This window comes from Vidua macroura, chromosome Z (assembly GCF_024509145.1).
Source record: "Vidua macroura isolate BioBank_ID:100142 chromosome Z, ASM2450914v1, whole genome shotgun sequence".
Taxonomy (NCBI): Eukaryota; Metazoa; Chordata; class Aves; order Passeriformes; family Viduidae; genus Vidua; species Vidua macroura.
In genome coordinates, this window is record NC_071611.1 from 77,676,234 (window position 1) to 77,695,490 (window position 19,257).

At 49.5% G+C, this 19,257-nt stretch overlaps 1 protein-coding gene and 1 long non-coding RNA gene across 2 annotated transcripts; both read left to right on the plus strand.

Moving 5' to 3' along the window:
- The first annotated feature begins 1,251 nt into the window (after nt 1-1,251).
- Nucleotides 1,252-12,405, plus strand: LOC128822399 (serine/threonine-protein kinase PAK 3-like). Its single transcript, XM_054004098.1, has 9 exons — nt 1,252-1,470; nt 3,373-3,436; nt 4,239-4,287; nt 5,580-5,689; nt 6,112-6,229; nt 7,050-7,149; nt 7,581-7,753; nt 11,668-11,865; nt 12,286-12,405. The coding sequence occupies exons 1-9, from the start codon at nt 1,329-1,331 to the stop codon at nt 12,403-12,405; spliced, it is 1,074 nt and encodes a 357-aa protein (XP_053860073.1). The 5' UTR covers nt 1,252-1,328.
- A 5,524-nt stretch (nt 12,406-17,929) lies between these two features.
- Nucleotides 17,930-18,894, plus strand: LOC128821628 (uncharacterized). The gene is made up of 3 exons (XR_008441170.1): nt 17,930-18,332; nt 18,507-18,599; nt 18,823-18,894. It is a non-coding gene; the product is annotated as an uncharacterized LOC128821628 (long non-coding RNA).
- Nucleotides 18,895-19,257: the final 363 nt, after the last annotated feature.

Sequence of the window (19,257 nt, forward strand, 5' to 3'; positions counted from 1 at the left end):
AGCCTGGATGAGGAAAGATAAGAACCAGAGACAGTCAAGAGGCACAGAGTGTGAAAAGAGAGTTTGTGTGTTGTTTTGGACTCCTCTGGGCTCCTTCTGGGCACTGTTTCTCTGGACACTGTCTGTCTGGGTGGCATTGTCTCTTAGCTGGCCCTTGGTAAATAGAAGAAAGAGAACAAACTGCTTTTGGAAAGCGTCAGCACGTCAATCTTGGTTGCCACACAAGTGATGTGCGGGACGTTTAAAGCCGTCTTCTATTTGTTTCTGTGCAGCTCCAGTGCCAGAATGCTGCTCTGTGTGATAACATGTGCCAGCTGAGGCAGGAGCTGAACAAGCTGAAGAAAGGGCAGGTGAGCCTGACTAGCCAGGTAGCAGAGGGAAGGACAGGGATGGGGGCATGAACTGGAGATGTCAGGAAAGGGGAAGCAAGGACTACTGCAGGCACTGGAAGCACAGAGCCTGGCAGGCTCCAGTGCTGAGCAGCAGGCAGAAGAGCTAGGATGGAAGGGTTAGAGCTGGGTAGAGAAGCAGAAGGAAGTGGCTGAACACAAGTGCTTTTGAGAGTGCAAAAGAGGAGACCTGAGCGAGATTGCAGATGCCAGTAAGATTCCTCTTGACAGAATATCAAGCTGCAGGCAGAGCTGCAGGACGCTCAGAGGAAGATGAAGGCCATGGAGAAGAGGCACAAAGAAGAAATGGAAAGGATGCATAAGGTCCTGCTGCAGTACAGCCCAGCTGAAGAAAAGCAGGTGAGTGAAAGAGCAGGAGGCACTGCAGTGGTGCAACAAGTGGTGTCTGCCCTTGCTGCCTTTCCCCTGCAGAGCAGCAGGTGGATGGGGGCAATGTCTCTGACCGCCATGCTCTGTGGTCTCCATGGCAGCTGGTCAGAAGGACACTTACTGGGCCGCTGAATCTCAGCTGCTGCCCTGGGCAGCAGGGCTAGTGCTTTGGCCGGTGGGCCAGCAATCCTCTGAATGTATTTCTGCTGGCCTCTTAGTGCTCGCTTTGTTTTTTGAGGGGTTTGCTCAGGCGAGCATGGTGACCCACACAGATTCTGAGCAAGTTGTCCCTGTCCATGGTGAATGCAGTCCTCAGAACGGGGTGAAGTGTGAAGTTGTTCTTTCCCTTTTGCACTCTCTACTACGGCTGACTGTGACAAGCTGTGGTCTCTGACTGCTCATTTGGGTTTGACTGGAGGTGGAAGAGTTGGCAGCTCAGCTTGCAGCCTAACAGCACCAGTGCTGTTCCTAAGGGCTTGCCTTTGAAATGCTCTGTCTGGGGCATCTCTGCCAGGCACCTTTCTGACACACACAAATTTCTTGTCCCAGATGGACGCAGGATCTGCCATCAAAGCTGCCGCTGCAGCAGCATCCTCCGAAGAAGCCTCCTCTCCGCAGCCCGAAAACCCGAGCGTGAGCAGTTCGGCCCTCTCAAGCCGGGAGAAAGAGAAGCAGTTCCTGAGGCTGCTGAGTACGTCCTGGGGATTTCTTGTGCCATCGAGCAGCGCATTATAGTGTGTGCCTCAGCATGAGCTGTAGCACATGTTCTTCCTCGCTTTGGTGTCAGACAGACCTTTTGGACTCCCTACAGAAGCCATTGTTGTGCTCGGAGGCAGCCAGGGAGCATTTGGGGCGTTCCTTTTGCCTTTGAGGGCAGCTGGGCGTGGGTGGGCTTTGCCTGAGCTTCCCTGTGCAATAAAGACAAAAGCAGGGATTGTGTCCTGAGCCGCAGTAGCCTGCAACCTATGCAGTGACCGAGTGAACATGTGTGTGCTAGTCTGGCCAAACGGATCAGAACAGTTGGCTTCCTAGATTCCCTTTAGACTCCTGACTTGTCACCAGTCATTGGAGACAGAATACATCAGTGAATTTGATTGGCTGTGCAGCTTGTTTAGTGCTGGTGTTGTTTTTATGACTCTTAGTACGTCTCCTATTCCTTCCACAGTTGGTTTTGATAAGAATCCTCCATTTTGGTTAGGCTGACCTCCTTGAAATGAACATCAGGTGACAGCACAATTAAGAAAGGAAGAGGTCTTTTCAGTACGCCCTAAAAGTTAAAAAATTATATTCTTAGAAGAATCTTGAGGAATCAGAGAGGAAGAGTTCTTTTCAAAGTGCCCCCAAAGAAGCAAAACAGGATACTCTTTTTACAGTCCCTCTTTGATATCTTAGTTGTATGCTTAGGAAGATGCATCAAAGAAGGAAGCCTCTGCTGCATGTTCCTCTGGTACCAGGCACGTTGTACCGCTACTGCCCGCTGGTAAATACTCCTGGAATACTAAGCATTGGCCTCAATCCCTGCACAGATCGTAGTCTAGGAAAGCACACCAAGGCCTTGCTGATTCTGCAGTACAACTGAGTTGCTTCTTGCCACTGGTAATAGCTGCCAGTGCAGTGCTGTCAGAGAATAAGCGGTCAGGTACAGAACAGAGCCCGGTTTACTCAGCGTCTGCCACCAGCTGTTGGGACAAAAGGTGGATTGATCTACTGCTCCGTGGGTCTGAAGTCAAAGACAATCATGTTCTGTCTTGAGTGAGGTCAGCAGCTTGTAACGGGGCTCAGTCTGGCTCTGTCTTCTTCACAGTGGCTGTCAGTGGCCATTTGTGGGCTTTGCCGAGCTTTTTGTCATACCTGCCCTGCCACTGACAGCTGGTGTGACTGCAGAGGCTGGAGCCTTCCTTAGCTGTGAGGTTGCAGCTGCCGTCCCGTTGCTGCAGCTTTGCCTGGACTGATGAAAGGATCAGCATCTCATTTGTGCAGGTGTCTGTGTCACGGCAGGGCCTGAGGAGCGGCGCTGTCCTTGTTCCCCGTCTGGGCTGTGCCCATTTGGGAAGATGGGGCACGTGGGTGGTGTTCAAGGGGCTGAGTCCAGTGCCAGTGACTGCTGCACGCCAGGCTGAAGACAAGGACTTGTAGTTCTTCACTACATGGGGAATGGGCAAAGTCATCTTCAGAACTTAGCCTGCTCATCAATGAAGAGGGTCCTAATTCTTAGAGCCATTGTTCTTGGTTATAGCATGAGCTGCTGCTCTCTAAAAATGTCAAGGCATTCTTTAGGCAAACTGCTGAGAGGTAGAGAAGGTGCCCTCCTCTCCCGGAATTCACTTTGCAATATGCTTTCTGCCTTGGTGCCTGTCCTTTTCTGGTCTCTGTCTGCTCTGATGCTTTTCCCATGGGCTTAGTTTCCTCTCAAGGCAACCCTTCAATGGAGTGTGGAGAATCAGGCTCTGTGCAGGCCAGGTGTGCTGCAGAGCTGCCTGTCTTGCTGGGGCTGCTGTTGTTGTTCTTGTTGATGTGAGTGGAGCTGGGTTTCAGATCTCCCGGAAGTCAGGATCTCTGTTTTGAAGTGTGCTTCTTGCATTTTGTTTCTCAGGGCGTGTGGTGAGTGTGGGAGATCCAGAGAAGAAGTACACTGGATGGAGACCTATTGGCAGTGGGTGAGTGCAGCCACGCTTACTTCTACAGAACCATGGGCCAGGTATTTTGGTGCTGCAATATCACGTGGGAAGTCAGGCAAGCTGCAAGCATCTTCAGGCCCTGTCTTTAGTCTGTCCCTGTCTCAGTGCTGAGGCAGTACAAGGCATCATGAAAGATCACTGGATGCTGACGACATCTTGCCTGCCTCAAGGAGCAGGACCTGGAAGCCTTCCTGTCCCTCAAACATGTGGCGCCAGTTTGCCTATTTTCCCAGGAGACATGGTTTTGTATGATTCAAAGTAATTTGGCCACACTCATGAAGGAAGAAGAACCTGAGAGAGCAGCATCCCACCTGATAGCTGTCAGATAGCAGCTGTCAGTAGCATTTCTTAGTAGTATTTGGCTGAAAACAACATTCCGTGGTCAGGAAAATAAGGAAGGCTGTGTGGTGTTGCCTGAGTTTGGCAGGTAGGATGAAAAGAGAGTGGTGAGAAGGCCCAGCAGGACTCTATGTTTCATTGCCTGGAAAGGCACGCCACAGGCACAGATGCCAGAAGGAAAAGGCGAAGAAAACACCCGCATGCACAGTCTAGTGTGTACATTTGAGATTTGTAGCAGCTCTTTTCCTTCTGGTTGCACCCAGCTTTTCCCTTGGACACTCTGCGTGGCAGAGGGCTGCTGGGCTGCTGTGCCTTTGGCTGAAGAGTAGACAAAGCCCGGTGGTTTTGAGACACTGCAGGCAGCAGAGAGCTCCTGCCTGGGCTGCCTTTTGCTTCTCAGCACTGACCAACTTCTCTGTTCTAGCCACTGTTCTGTTTCTAGGGGGTTTGGAACCGTTTATAAGGCCTTCAACGCTGCCACAGGACGAGCGGTAAGTGCCAACAGCCCATTCAGATTTTGCAGCCCTTGAGTGCTTTCCCTTGTGATGTGATCCGTGGCCAAAGCTTTGGGCCGCCTGACTCTTTGCTGCAAAGGCTGTCCCACAGAAGCAGCCTGTCCAGAGGCAGGCTGCAAAATGCATTTGGGACAGACTTTGTCCTCCCTCCCTAGCTGAATGAATGCAAGGATGGCGGTGGTGCCTTTCAGAGAAGGACACGCTGGCTTGGACTTCCTGGATAAACATGCATAGATTAGCAGATGGCAAGAGCCGTCATTCCAGCCCAACTCCTCTTAAGCCCAGGTTCAGACACAGATAGGATTTCCCATTGTTTTCCATCACGTGGTTCAGTTTGAAAATATAATGCAAGTCCTAAAGAAGGAGAGATCTTGCCTGGAGCAGAGTTTTGCCTTTCAGTCCTAGGGAACCTAGTTCACACACACACACACACACACACACACACACACACACACACAGGCACAGATCAATGAGAAGAAATTGATGAAGAGCCTTAAATAATACAACCTTGTGTTGATCCTGTGTTGAAGACATGGTGTCTTGGAGAGTGCCGCTGCTCTTTGGGACGATAAGTTCATAGTCCTTGATTCTTGTTTTTGGCTCTCAGCAAATACAACTGCATCTTTCTGGTAGTTCATTATCCACCTGCAGTGCTGCGCTCAGGAACTGCACTTGGAGGGAGGTGGAGGAGGCGTCCGAAAGCCCGAAGCCCTGCTTATGACCTGCTGTGCATCCATAGGGTACCACATAAAGGGTTATTCATTCTTAAAGCCACTAACGAATTACAAATGACAATAATTCCACGGTGTAAACCATGTTCAAGATTGTTCTTCAGAGTTGCGAAACCCAAACTGAAGAAGTTAGGATGTGCTAGGATTGTAACTTTGAGTCGCCTTGGAGTTCTTTTTTGGACAGCATGGTCCCCATCATGTAGGTGTGTGTTTCCTTTGGCACCCAGTCAAGAATGGCAGCCATCTCCAAAAGGCTGGTGAAAGCCCCTAGAAATGCTAACGTATTTCCAGTGGTTTCAATTTACCTTCACAGGAGTAAAATTACTTTTGGCTTGCAAAACATGTGTAAATGATAATAGTAGTGATAAACAAAGTCTGTTTGAGAAGTCTGCAGGTGCAGAGAGTGCTGTTAGCGCTTTGTGGTTGATGGTTTAGTGTCCATTTCTACCGAGGTGACAAGGCATCCAGGCCCGTGAGTGCACGGAGAAAGAGGCTCTCATAATGTCCACTCCTGATGGCTTTTCAATGTCATTGTAGGTGGCCATAAAGCAACTTAATCTCCAGTGCCAGGGCTGCGAGGATGTGTTGAAGGAAATCCTGGTCATGAAAGAATATAAGAACCCCAATATTGTCACCTACCTAGAAAGGTAAATATTCTGGCAGAAAATGGATCTTTCAATTAACATCAATCTAGTCCTGCACAAGGCATGGGAGGAGATTGCATTTTGTCCCCATGAATGTCCCCAAAAATAGCTTGGAGATCGATCTCAGAAACCTGGCTCTCTTACTAAGCCATCAGCATGTTTCCCAGGCTCTTGCCTGATTAGAAAACCTTTCTCTTTCTCTCTGACTGAGCTGAGAATACCCACAGCCTCCTTTTCCACGGATGTGCCTTCCTCATTCAGACGGCACAGATGGCAAGCACTGGATAGCCTGGGTGGAGTGTGTCTTCATTTGATTCTGTCTTCATTTACCAGTGACCTGGAAACAAAACTCAGCTGCAGTCTTTCCTTCATCCGGCAATTCAGCTGCTCACATTCAGCTCCACTCTGTTGCGTTCATCTTGCAGCTACCTTGTCAGTGAGGATGTCCTGGTGGTGTTGGAGTATATGGATGGAGGCTCCTTAGCTGATGTGGTCAGCATGAAAAGGATGGCTGTAGGACACATAGCAACAGTGTGTCGGGAGGTAAGGGGTCCTGCTTGTGCTTGGGATGGCTTGGACAGGCTCGTCCCTCAAAAGCGCTGCAAAGCGAGTGATTCCATGTTCAGAGCTTTCTTTCTGTGTTGCTCTTATGCTTTGGAGAAGAAAGAGCATTGGGAGTGAACTGCCTGCCAGTGTCCCTGCCCTTACTATAGTCTGTTCTTTACTCTTCTAGACCATTGTTGAACTCCCTGTCTCGTTTTCATTTGTATTTTCTGTTCTGCACTTTGCCTCTCCAAGCCTTTGCCCAAACCCTTTCTGCATTGCCTTCTTTGCCTGTAAGTGCAAAGGTGCTGGTGTCCAAGTTTTAAACCAGCAGCAAAGCCAAAGAGAGACTCATCTCCAACTTCAAAGGATGGCACGGCACCCACCATGCTGCTTGCTACTGAAAACTGACAAATGAGCTCCTTCCAAGTCTGCTGTCGAGGAAGCCCTATAACCCTTGTCCTCCAGCCTCCCACCCGACAGTGATCCCCTTGGTACCCAAGGCAGGAACTTTTTCTCTTTTGGCAAACCATTGCTTGTCCTCCAGAAGGGAGAGTGCATCCAGTGCAGCAGGGATCATTCTGACTGGCTTTGCAGGGGACAGTCTTGAGCAAGGACTGATGTTTCCCTCTCAAGCGCTAATATGCCTTCCCTTGGAAAGATCCTGCTCTCCTCCTCGTGTTGCAGCAGCAAGCACTTCCTCTTGCCAGCGCTCACTGCTCCTTTGAGATCTGTGAATCTTCGGGAGCAGTGTCCTTTTGGATGTGATGAAATCAGATCAGGCTAACTTTTGGCCTCCTGTTTCTTTTTTCTCTCCCAGTGCCTGCAAGGCCTGGCTTTCCTTCATGCCAACCAGGTGATCCACAGAGACATCAAAAGTGACAACATCCTTCTGGGCCGGGATGGCTCCGTCAAGCTGGGTGGGTGTTCTGGGTCAGGCGCAGCGCTCCGGGCAGGCGGTGTGGGGCTGCGTTTGAGCGGCTGCCGGGTGCCCAGCAGTGGCGCTGGTGAGAGGGCAGGGAGCACTCTGCGAGCCCAGGGTGCAGCTGTAAGGGGCTGAGTGGTCTAGAGAGCAAGAAGGTAGCAAGAGTAACTTTGGTTTGTGTGTTACTTCCAAAGGGAGAGAGTTACAGTGTAAACGTTCCGGTGCCTGAGGAAAAGCCAGGGTGGGAATCCTGGGGGGGGGGGGGGGGTTGCTAAGTGGACAATTGCCCATGTCCTTGGCTGCAGCCCTGAGGAATGAGAGCCCAGCTGCTTTTCCAGCTCGATTCAGCACTGCATTCTGAGACGTAGAGTGAGGAAGCCTTTTCCTTGGTTCCCTACTTGAAGCAGTGTTTGTTTTTCTCTTCAGCCGATTTTGGCCTCTGTGCTCCGTTCAGCCCTGAGCAGAGTAAACGGAGGTCGATGGCTGGGACCACTTGCTGGATGGCACCCGAGGTGGTGAGAAGAGAGCCATACGGCCCCAAAGTGGACATCTGGTCCCTTGGCATTGTGGGAATAGAAATGGCCAAAGGAGAGGCTCCTTATATTCGGGAAACCAGTGAGAGGGTAAGGTGCAAATATGCTCAGAGAGCGGTGTCCTTCTCCTGTGTGTCCATTAGACAAAATCCCATGCCCACAGCTTAAAGTGCTTCCACCAAGGCCCACTTCTGAAAACGTCCTTGGGGCTGGCATCAGCTGTCAAGGCAAGACCTGTTGCAGCTTGGAAGAGCTGGGGCTGCACTGGAGCCTTTTTTTCCTTTGGGAGGGAAAGCTCATCTCTAAGCATCTGCTAGGCAAGAAATTGCCACTGCAGGCTGGAGCTTAAAAGATGGGGTCTAGGTGAGCACTGAAGGATATGGAAGAATCATGTAGAGTCTCATGTTTCCTTTGGCTTCAGGCTAACTACCTGATAGGCAAGCAAGGCGTACCAGACCTGCACAAGCTCAGGCTGCCCTCTGGCTTGTGTGAATTTCTGGGCTGCTGCCTGCAGATGGATGTGGACAGGCGAGGTTCTGCCAAGGAACTTCTGCAGGTACAAGGCAAAGCGGCTGCAGCCCAAAGAGCTGTTCCCTGTCAGGGTTTGTTCCTCGGCCAAACTCCAGGGCTTCCGATGGGCCCCCCCACATAGTAATATCCACTCTGGGTGCTTGTCCAATGAAAACCAAGCAGGATCCAAGACTGGTTGAGATTAGAAGGGACCAGTGAAGGTCATCTAGTCCAAAACCCCAGTCACTGGCAAAGACATCTTCAAGTGGATCAGGTTGCTCAGGGTCCCATTCAAGCTCACCTTGAATGTTGCTGGGCTTGGGGCTCCTCCCAGCTCTCTGGGCAGCCTGTGCCAGTGTTTCAGCACTCTCCTCGTAAACACTTTCTTCCTTAGAGCCAATCGAGTGTCTTGTAGCTTAAAACCATTCACCCTTGTCCTCTTACAATTGGCCTTACTAAAAGATTTGTCCCCATCTTTCTTAGAAGGCCCTACAAACATTGAAAGGTCTCCTTGGGGCTTGCTCTTCTCCAGGCTAAACAAGCACAACTCTCCCAGCCGTTCCTCAGAGGAGAGCTCCCAGCTTCTGGTCATTTCTGTGACCCTCTTTTGTTCTCAGGTGGTGTATTCATGTTTACCTGGTAGCAAAGGAACTGAAGTATTGCAATGCCAGGGACGGGGGCTTGAAGAACACAACAAAAGCAGTCTAGAACCAAGCGGTTCTAGATTGGTCCGTGGGAAGGCAGGGGCTGTGGGGGAGCTCACTGTGGGCATCCGAGGGCACTCAGCTTGTCCCTCCTGCCCCAGCCTTAGAGGTTTCTGCCAGGCAGACGGGGACAGCTGAGCAGGAGTTGTGCCAGCCCCATGTGCTGCCTGGCCCGCTCAAGTAGATGAGAATTGCTGTGGCTTTGCTGCCAGGTTTTGTGGCAGACAAGGGGCTGGTGATCAGGCCATTTCCTTGGCTGTTCCTGCTGAGAAGGAAGATGGCAGCCAGCACAGGAGCGGGGGGCATGCCAAGGCAGACACTGCTCTTCCTGCAAGCCAGAGCTCAGCCCATCTGTGCCCTGCTGCTTGTGTCCTTGCTCCTGGCTTGCTGCTGAAAACCTGCGTGTCCAGCGCTCCTGAGAACAACACGTGCGGTCAATAATTTCAAAGCCCTTGGGAGTCTCTTGAGGACTGCCCAATGCCCCACATCTCTTTTGGACACTTAAATAGCCCATATCTGTAGAAAAGAGGAGCTGGAACAAGTCTGTTGAGTTTCCTGAAAGGAACAAAACCTTTGGACAGCAAGCAGCAATCCCACAGTGCTGTCAGGACAAAAATGCCAGCAAGTGATGACACCTTGAGGAACGGACTAGTGCAGTTCTGGGCCATGTTTGCCTGTGCTAGCAGCATCCTGGACATGAAGGCTCATGTGCTGATGGTGACCTCAGGCCGCCTATGTTTGTGTATTTCTGGGGGCTAGAGGAATCCAGCTTGACCCTGTTAGGAAGTCAGTTTGGAAAAGAATGGTTCCTTTTTCCTTTGTCTCTTTTAATTTGGTTTGTTCCTTTTCCCCTTTGGGCAGCATCCATTTCTCCAGTCAGCGGAGCCTCTCTTAAGCCTCTTCTGACAGCCTGATCGCTGTCATCCCTGCAGCCAAGTCATGCAGGAAGCAAAGGAGATGACAAGGACCACTTCAGCACTTGGAGAACTGAACCTGTGAGAACAGGTAGAAATCCTGAGGGGAGAGGGGCCAGGAAACAGGCAGCCATCAGAGCAGGAAAGGAAGGTGGCATCTCCTTTTCCTCGCACCTGCTGATCCTGCTTTTGAATTGCTGCTTGGGACAGCATTGCTGGAGGGCACAAAGTCACTACTGACGTGCACTTTTCAGGTGGGGGGTGGTGTGAGGCATGAAGCTTCCACTGATTATTTGGGAAGCTTGGCTGGCACTTCATGTGGAAGTGTCTTCCTCCCCTCACCAGGAGTCAGAAGGGCAGCATCTGGAGGCACAGCAGCTGCTGGCACAAGGGGAAAATTTCCTGGCAGAGGTACAGAAGGAGCAGGAGACCAGGCTGCTTGAGATGATGCAGTAAATTGCCATCATGCAGCCTGGGTGAAAAAAGATAAGAACCAGAGAGAGTCAAGAGGCACAGAGTGTGAAAAGAGAGTTTGTGTGTTGTTTTGGACTCCTCTGGGCCCCTTATGGGCACTGTTTCTCTGGACACTGTCTGTCTGGGTGGCATTGTCTCTTAGCTGGCCCTTGGTAAACAGTGCTGGAGAGATTTTTGTGTCTTCAGGGAGCGGTCTGGTGAGAGGCTACCAGAGCGCAGGTTTGAAGAAGGCAGGAATGGCACTGCAGGCCCAAAGAGAAAGGGAAGCCCAGAGCTTCCCCTCAGAAGGAGGGAGGTGCCACGGGAAGCCCCTGCAGAGCCAGGCTGGAGCTGTGGGAGAGGGCTGGCTGTCAGGCTGCTGAGGAGGTGCCTGAAGCTGCTGAGTACGTCCTGTGCATTCTTTGTCCAGTCGAGCAGTGTATTATAGTGTGTGTGCCTCAGCATGGGCTGTAACACACGTTCCTCCTCGTTTGGTGTTGGGAGAGACATTTTGGACTCCCTACAGAAGCCACTGTGGCACTTGGATGCAGGCAGGGAGCACTTGGGGCATTCCTTTTGCCTTTGAGGGCAGCTGGCAGTGGGTGGGCTTTGCCTGAGCTTCCCTCTACAGTAAAGACAAAAGCAGGGATTGTTTTGGGAGCAGCAGATGGCTGTGACCTAGCCAATGACTCAGAGAAGGTGTGTGTGCTAGTCTGGCCACACTGATCAGAACACTTGGCTTCCTGGATTCCCTTTAGACTCCAGACTTGTCACCAGTCTTTGGAGACAAAATACTTCAGAGAAATTGATTGGCTGTAGGGCTGGTTTCATACTGCTGTTGTTTCTATGACTGTTTGTACTTCTATTATTCCTTCTCCAGATCACATAGGCCCCTGCCATCTAAATCCCAACTCTAAGGGCTTTTCAAATGAAAAGGAAGGAAACTTGCAGCGAAGCAATCGAGGAAGCAGAAGAGATGACCAGGACCACTTCAGGATTACTTCCTCCAAAGGCAGCTTGGAGCTGGACTCACAATAAAAGTCCTATACACCCCCAAGCCTGCTGGACGATTGCCTTCCTTGTCAGCCATGGAATAAGGCTCTACGTTCCCTTCTGAATTGGCCATTCTTTCTTAAAAATGGAAAGTCCCTCTAAAGGGCATTCTGGTGTGTTTTGGATTTGGCAACAATCTCCTCCATTTATCAGCTCCAACCTACACTGCCTTTGGAATGCTGTCCATTGGCTAGCTTTTTCCCCAACCATGGATTTCTGGATGAGGAAGAAAGGGCAATTGCATTTCCAGCCAAAACCCAGTGAAGAGCAGGGCAGCCAAAACATCCTGTGGAGATACAGGCTTTCAGCCGGGCACACAGAGGCTTTTGGTTCCTGCTCGGTGTAGCCGGCACGTCTCCTCTGTGGACTGCTCCTGCCTCCCACGTGGCCATGGCTAATAGGTACAAGGCTCTGCAAGTGGATCGAAGAAGGTGGGCACATCTGCTGGCAGTACAGGAGAGCAGAGAGGAAACAGCCTGGCAGGACCCTGGCCAGCAAGGCAAGGCACCCGCTGGACCTGCTCTTTGTCAACAGAAAAGGACTGGTGGGTGATGGCACGCTTGGGGTTGTCTGGGGTTCAGCAATCATGACAAGTCTCTGTGCTTGGCTGGGTTTGTTCCTCTTTCTGTGCTTTCTGTTGTCCCTGTGCTCTGCGGTGTCTACCCAGGGCTGTGTAGCTGCACGGCACAGCTAAAGAGCAGGAGGGCCTCATTTGTCTGCCCTTTGATATGGCTGCTCACAGCAGCCTTTTCAATCTGCAAGCTCCATCTGGAGAGTGACTTCCCCCCCTGTATTTGGTCTCGGAGGCCAGGGCCTGTCATCTGTAGTCTCAGGTGGCATTGAGGGCTGCCCAGTGCCTCAGGCTGCTGTGACCCTACCGCAGAACAACAGGAGACAGTGGCAGGTGGTTGTTTCCAAAGTCACATCCTTCAGGGGCGGTGTGCCATGTGTGTCCTTTGTCCAGCCCAGCCCCAGACCTAGGGATCAGACGCAGGCGCTGCTGCTGCTGCCACTGAAGTCAGCGAGGATTTGGTGGTTGGTTTCCATCCCAGCAGAACTGGTCACTTATGAAGCCGGCTGCTGATGGCGCCCTGCAGATCTCTGGGCTGCACGGCTGTGAGGGAGCTGTTCCTTGTTGTTTTTCTCCATCAGGGAAAGCTGTGTCGGCCAGGTGTGCGTCTACAGGGCAAACAGGGAGTGCGCAAGTCTCTTCCATCTGTGTCTGCTGAGAGTGGTGATCTTTGAGATTAAGTGGCACAAAGTCAATTGCTTGTGGTCCCTCTGTGGGTATCCATGTTAGGTAATGCTGCTAAATCTGCCTGTAGCACAGCAGCAGGGGGAAAAGCCTCTCAGCTCTGCAGGAGCGATAAGCTGCCATTGATGTGCAGAAAAACTGCATTTTGTCTTTATGAGGAAGAGAAGAACTGGCTTAGCAGCGAGAGAAGGTGGAATGGTTCTTCTGATCTTTCCTTCTGCCTCGTACAGGCAGATCTCTGTGGCTCATAGGTGTGCCCCTGACTGGCAGTAAATGGGGGAATCCCCGGAGCCATAGCCAGGTTGGGCCATGAGATGCCGGCTCCAACTGGGAGCACAGCCCTGGGTGGGCTCACCTGCAAAGTGTGGGCAGACTGTGTCTTGGAGGTCGGTGCCACAGGCAAAGTCCATCAGTTTTGCCTGTCCGGTGGCCAGGTCGAGGAGGATGTTCTCTGGTTTGATGTCCCGGTGCAGGACCCCACAGCTGCTGCAGTATTGCATGGCCTTCAGCACCAGGAGGAACAGCCCCTGCACCACCTCCTCCGACATGGAGCCCCCGTGGCAGAAGGAAATCAAAGAGGTTCTAAGACTGCTCAGGGCGCTCCATCACCAACACGAAGTTGTTAGGGAGGTGACACCAATCCAAGAGCTGAACAACACCATGGAACCCAGTGGACACCTTGTCCAGCAGCTCGATCTCCACGGGCACGCGGATTCCATTGGGCTGCAAGAAGACCACAATGCCGTCAGTGGGGCTGATGCCGTGCCAGGGGTCTGGAAGCCCTCACCCAGCCCAGGATGCTCTGAGCCCTCCACTGAGCTCACGCCAGCTCTCTCCTGAGGCGTCCTGGCAGCTTCCACTCTCCCGGGCCTCAGCTTACCCCACCCGTCATGTGCTGTTTTCTGCCGCTGGCCCAAGTCATTCACCAGCTCGCCCTAATGACGGATGCAATCCCGCGACACACATTTGATGGCCACCTGCGAGCCAATGGGAGCAGCGGGCTGAGCTCAGATCCCACCCTGCCCAGCCCCGCCTTCCCTCTCCTCTGCCCTCCCCCTACTCCGCCCCTTGCCAGCCCCACCACCCACCGGGGCGTTGTCCGCCAGGCACGTCCCCAAGCAGACGGTGCCCAAGGCACGCGGCCCTGCAGGTAACCCAGCGGAATCGCTCTTGCAGGGCCTTCCCTGCAGGTGAGGTGTGGCTGTTGGCGTTCGGGCCAGGGCTGGGAACGGTCCCCGACCTCCCCGCTACGGCCCCCCAGGCACCTCGGGCTGGGCATCCCCATCTGAACAGGGCACTGGCATCGGGCTGGGCGGCCACGCTGCCGAGTGGCAGAGCTCAGTCCGGGGAACCTGCAGCGGAGGCGGGAGTGAGGCCCTGCCGCGCGTGTCCTCCGCGGGCCCGAGAGGAGCCACAAGCGGAGTCGGGGCCGGAGTTGTGACAGACGGAGCTGAGGGGTGGCGATGCTGCCCAAGACGCAGCTACTGAGGCCTGCCCGGCAGCACCACGGGCAGTACGGCGAGGGCCACCAAGGAGAAAGCGCTGCCGACTGCTCTATGGACTCGCTCCATCATTTGAGCAATGCTGCTCCAGTCCACAGACCATGAAACAGAAAGGGAAAAATCACCCACTTGCAAGAATGCCCAGAGCGTGCCGTGAAAAGATTAAAAAAAAGGACTCTTGCAAAAGTCCCCAGATCATGCAACTAAAATGGTAAAATAAGGACGCTTACATGAGTTTGCAGACTGTGCCAAAAAAGGAGGATAAAAGGACACTTGCATGAATTCTTGGACTGCACAGCAAAACAGGGGAAAAAAAGAAAAGAAGGACACCTGCACAAATCCACAGAGTGTAAGGACACCTGCATGTGTCTGCAGACCCTATGAGCACAGAGAAAAAAAAAGGATGCCTTCAGACACCCTGCTGGGCAAGAGACACCCCCTTTTTAGCTGAAGCTGTTGGCAGGAGTTTTACCAAACATATGCCATCTTTATGCCAGTTTTGTTTCAATTTGCTGCCCCAGCAAAAAAACTTTTACTTACCTGTCAGACCATTAAAAACTTTGCGGGATGACACCAACAAGAATGCCCTGCCAGCTGCTCTGTGGATCCACTCCACCATTTGATCAGTGCTGCTCGAGCCTGCAGGCCAGGAAACAAAGAAGGAAAAGGAACCCATTTGCCCCAGACTGTGCAAGGAAAAGGGGAAAAAAGGGACACATGCAGCAATCGGCTGACTGTATAAGAAGAAGGCAAAAATAAAAGACACCTGCACATGTCTGCAGACCCTAGAATTGCAGCTGAAAATAAAAGGATGCCTGCATTTGTCCACAGACTTTATGGCATCAGGCGACAAAAAGGGCTCCTTTGACAGGGTGCACACTGTCCCAAAGCAGCACAAAACCCGCTTGAAGTGCATAACCCATAGCTCAAAGGATCCAAGAGGAACGCAGAACAGGCACCAAGCCCACATACCCTGTCCTTTGGCCACCAATGCTTCTGACTAAAACCAGTTCCCTAAATTGGAATGCCTGTCATTCCTGCCCGTTCACTGCGTGGCTAACATCAACCAGCAAATTGTAGGGCTCACTGAAGGAAGAACGATTTTTTAGCGGGGAAAAGATGCCGATTAACAAATCACCCATATGTGTTTGCATGACACTGGAGCAGCGTTTATGTTGGCAATATGGCAGGGACACATCCTCTGCACGGGGCAGTGCCCACGTCCTGTGCATGGCAGGGGGTGCCCTTGGAGCAACCCTCACACAGTGAGGGTGCACCCATGGGGGCATTTGCCCATTCTCTCCACTTCCACCAGCTCCCAAGTCAGCCCTTCTCTTGACAAACTTCTCCGTCCAACACTGAGCTCCTTGTGCCTTTGCCAAAACCCACTCCCGTTGGCTTGTGGGAAACCTGCAAGGTCAGATTCTCCATGGATGTGGGTTTGAAATCTCTGTCATGCCCACGATGGGTACGTGCTGCATAGTACTGCATTTTTCAGTCATTTGCTGCTCTCTCATTTCCGGCCTGCAGGAGCTGAGTAAATTGATCCTGGTTTTCCTGAGCTAACTTAGTCTTTTCTTTTCGGGGCCATATAGCTCACTGAACCACAAACTTCACATCTACTGCGGACAGTTGCAAGCACCAAGCAGGGCAAACGATCCAAAGTGCAGCTTCTGAAGAATTCTCCTCCGTCATTTCATTCTAGACTTCCTCATAACGTGCCTCAGTACCTCAGGTTTCCAGTCTCACAGGTAACAGGACAAGGCTGCAGGTCAAGAACAGGAGTTCAGCCAATGGCTACAGGAAGCAGAGGAATTTGCAAGGCAGGTGAGTGCTGGAGCTGATGGAGGCCTGCCAAGCTGCCTGCTCTTGTCTTGCTGCTGAAACCCTGAACTTCAGTGCTCCTGAGAACAGCACTTGGGCCTAAATCCCACTGGAATCAGCATTTCTTAGAGGGATTGGCATTTGCTGAGGAACGGCGTACGCTGCTCATCCTCTTGGCAGTTAACCCAGGCCATGTGTTAGAAAGGACGAAGCTAAGTGAGTCTGTGGAGTTTCCTGGGAGGAACAAAGCCCTGTGACAGCAAGCAGCATTCCCAGGCTGCTCTCAGGGGGAAAATCCCAGCAAGCTGATGACACCTGGATAAAGGGGTGAATACAAATGTGAGCTACGTTGGCATACAATAGCAAGGTCTGGGACATGAAGGTAAGGGGCAAATAGTGTCATTGATGCCTTTGCTCAGGTGTTCCATATCAATTTAGCTGAAAATGTCAGTGGTAAGTCTATCATCTTATTACATTAGAAAAAAAAAACAATAACAAAATGACTTTAACTTCTGTGGCTGCTTTGTCTCTAGGTTCAAACATTGTTAGGTTTGAATTCTGATGCCTATTGGAAAAGTGAATGGAATTAGCAGAATTAATGCATTGTTTAGTTATTTTTTGGTTTGTGCTTGTTTTGAAGTATTAGCAGATGCTGCGGTGTGTCTAAAGTAGTGTTAAATTCATATGAACTGAGTGGTGGGATGAAGTCAGAAAACAAATTCTGTCTGGCCTGGATTTTAAAAATCATGTAAGCCACATTCACAGCACCTTTAGGTGAAAAAGAAAGAATGTTTTTCTTTGGTTTGCTGGTTTATTTGTTCATTTATTTATTCATTTATAATTCTCTGATAATAGGCACAGTGAAACCAGTGCAACTGCACTAATGATTGCTTCAGGGAGAGGCTTTTTGAGTCAAGTAGAGCAGCTGATCAGTATGGGAGCAAGTATCCACTGCAAATCCTCTAATGGCTGGTAAAAAACAAACAGGCAAACCAAAGCATAGATTTGTCAGTATACAAATGAGAAAGACTTTTCTTTAACATTTAAACTAATTGCTAACTTAACAGGCTACTGTAAGCAATAGTAAATTTTGACATTCGAAACATATTTGAACTTCTGTTTATCACATTGTATTCCTGAAATTATAAATTGAATTCAGAGTCTTAGGCTGTGTGTCTTTTGAAGCAAGAAGTTTAAAAAAGATTTCTGTGTATTCTTTCAGGATGGCTGTGGACTGGGCTAAGCACTTGGGAGAGACAGAGGTGGTTGACTCGTTGGAATCCTACAGGTAAGCTAAAACAACTTTGTAGAAACAGCTGAAGGGAAATGTTGAAGGGAAATTTGCATTTTGGCTTCTAATCAGAACAATTTTTAGCTTTTTGTGCCTTTAAGTCTGACCTAAATAGCAGGATTTATTTGAGACCAGGAATGTTTCAAAACCATGCTTTTTAAAAAAATGGTGTTTGTAGTCAGTGTATTTCTTTGATTATGTTTGATTATTGATTTGCACTTGATTATATGCAAATCCTAGGATAAGTATAGTTACAGTGGTATAGACTTCTTTCATGTTATTATTTTTTATCATTTTGATGTGGGCATTGCTATCATGATTATATGTCTAGGCAGGAAATTAGTCTAGTGACTTAGATAAATAGAGATAATGATTCTACTATGTACCATTTTAATTTCAGATGCTTATTTAGGAAACAAACCTGTTGTGTTTTTGTCTATACATTGTTGTCTATACATAGTAGCCATATGAAAGAAATTCAGTAGAAGTGACATTTATACTAGGTCATTCAAGAATTGGTTTCTGATTAATGTACAGTTACAGTTCAGTTGTCGTTTTGCAGAGACTAGTATTTTTAGAACACTTTTTAGTGTAGTTTCCACTTGCATAGTACCTACTTATGGGAGGAAAACATTTGGGAAAACATTGCTTTGAAATACTTTTTATTTAACAGGTAAACAAGTAGTGTCTTTATACTTTGAGTTCTGACACTTTGCTTATGGCTGTGTTTCAATAAAGAGTAAGAACTGAAAGTTATGCTAAAAATTGAAGTTTCATGCTTTGTTGGATTGCACTTAAACCAGTGAACAGTAAGAGTATTTTGGAGGTGCTGTTCTGCTACACTTGAAAATTAAAATTGGAAAGGAGTAGTCTTGTTGGTGTTGATCTAAGCTTAGTTGGTGGCTGAATGCAAACCTGAAACAAACAGCCTTGATTCTGGTCTGGTCTGTGCATTTTGCTATTTGCTTCAGCAGGTTTTGGAAATCTGGATGAAAGCTCCCTGGTCTGAGCAAGTGCTAGTGAGCTTAGCGCAGAGGACAGAGAACTACTGACAGCTTATCATCACAGTTTTGATGAAAAGGTGGATCTGGACCTCATTATGCACTCACTTCATAACATCTGTCATAGTTGTGAGACCGGTAAGTATAAACACACACTCCCAGCCAATGATTGTACTTTGAGCCTTTGATGAATCCTGCCCCTCTTTTGGAAACACTACATAGGTAAAACCTTCCAAATGCTACTCTGCACAGTACTGATGGATATTTTAAGCGAATTTGCTGCTTAACTCTGCAAACCTGCTTCTCTTTCAGGAGCGATTTTAATATTTCTTCCTGGATATGATGAGATAGCTTGAGGGACCGCATTCTTTTTGATGACAGGAGATTTGCTGACCATGCGCACAGGTAAAGCCTCTATGGTTGAGGTTTTCACTGTGTCTTCCAAAAACACTTAAATGTGCATTAGATATCAGGTTTTCATGCTTCATTCAAATACTCCGACTTTGGATCAGAAGAAAGTCACCTCCTGCTGTGCGCAAGATAGTACGTTTTAGAGGACTTTGTCAGATATTGTATTAATCTCTTTTGTCTTTGCTTTTAACTATAGTTCTGGTTGTTTTAATTGCAGATTCTTTCTACAAATACAGCAGAAACCAGCATAACAGTCAATGATGTGGTATTTGTTATTGGCTCAGGCAAGGTGAAAGAGGTATGACTGGTTAAAAGCTTCTGTGACAAGTAAACTTCCTAGTGTTATTCTAACATATGTAATAGGTAAATATTAGAGTACTATTTTCTTATAGTAGGCTGACAGCTAGTGCATGTCAAGTAACAAAGATCACAGAAGTTTTGACATTCTTTTTATGACAAATACTGTAAAAAATTAGCTGTTAATAAACCTTGTAAAAGCTATTGTAGATTGAAATGTTGATGCATTTTACAGTTTCTGTTAGGTGTTTTAAAATGAGTCCATCTGTTTAGACTGCCATATTCCTGAGACTTAAGAGAGCACTGGGAGTTCCCTTTGTCCTACTGTTGTGTCAAGTCGAAATCAAATCCATTA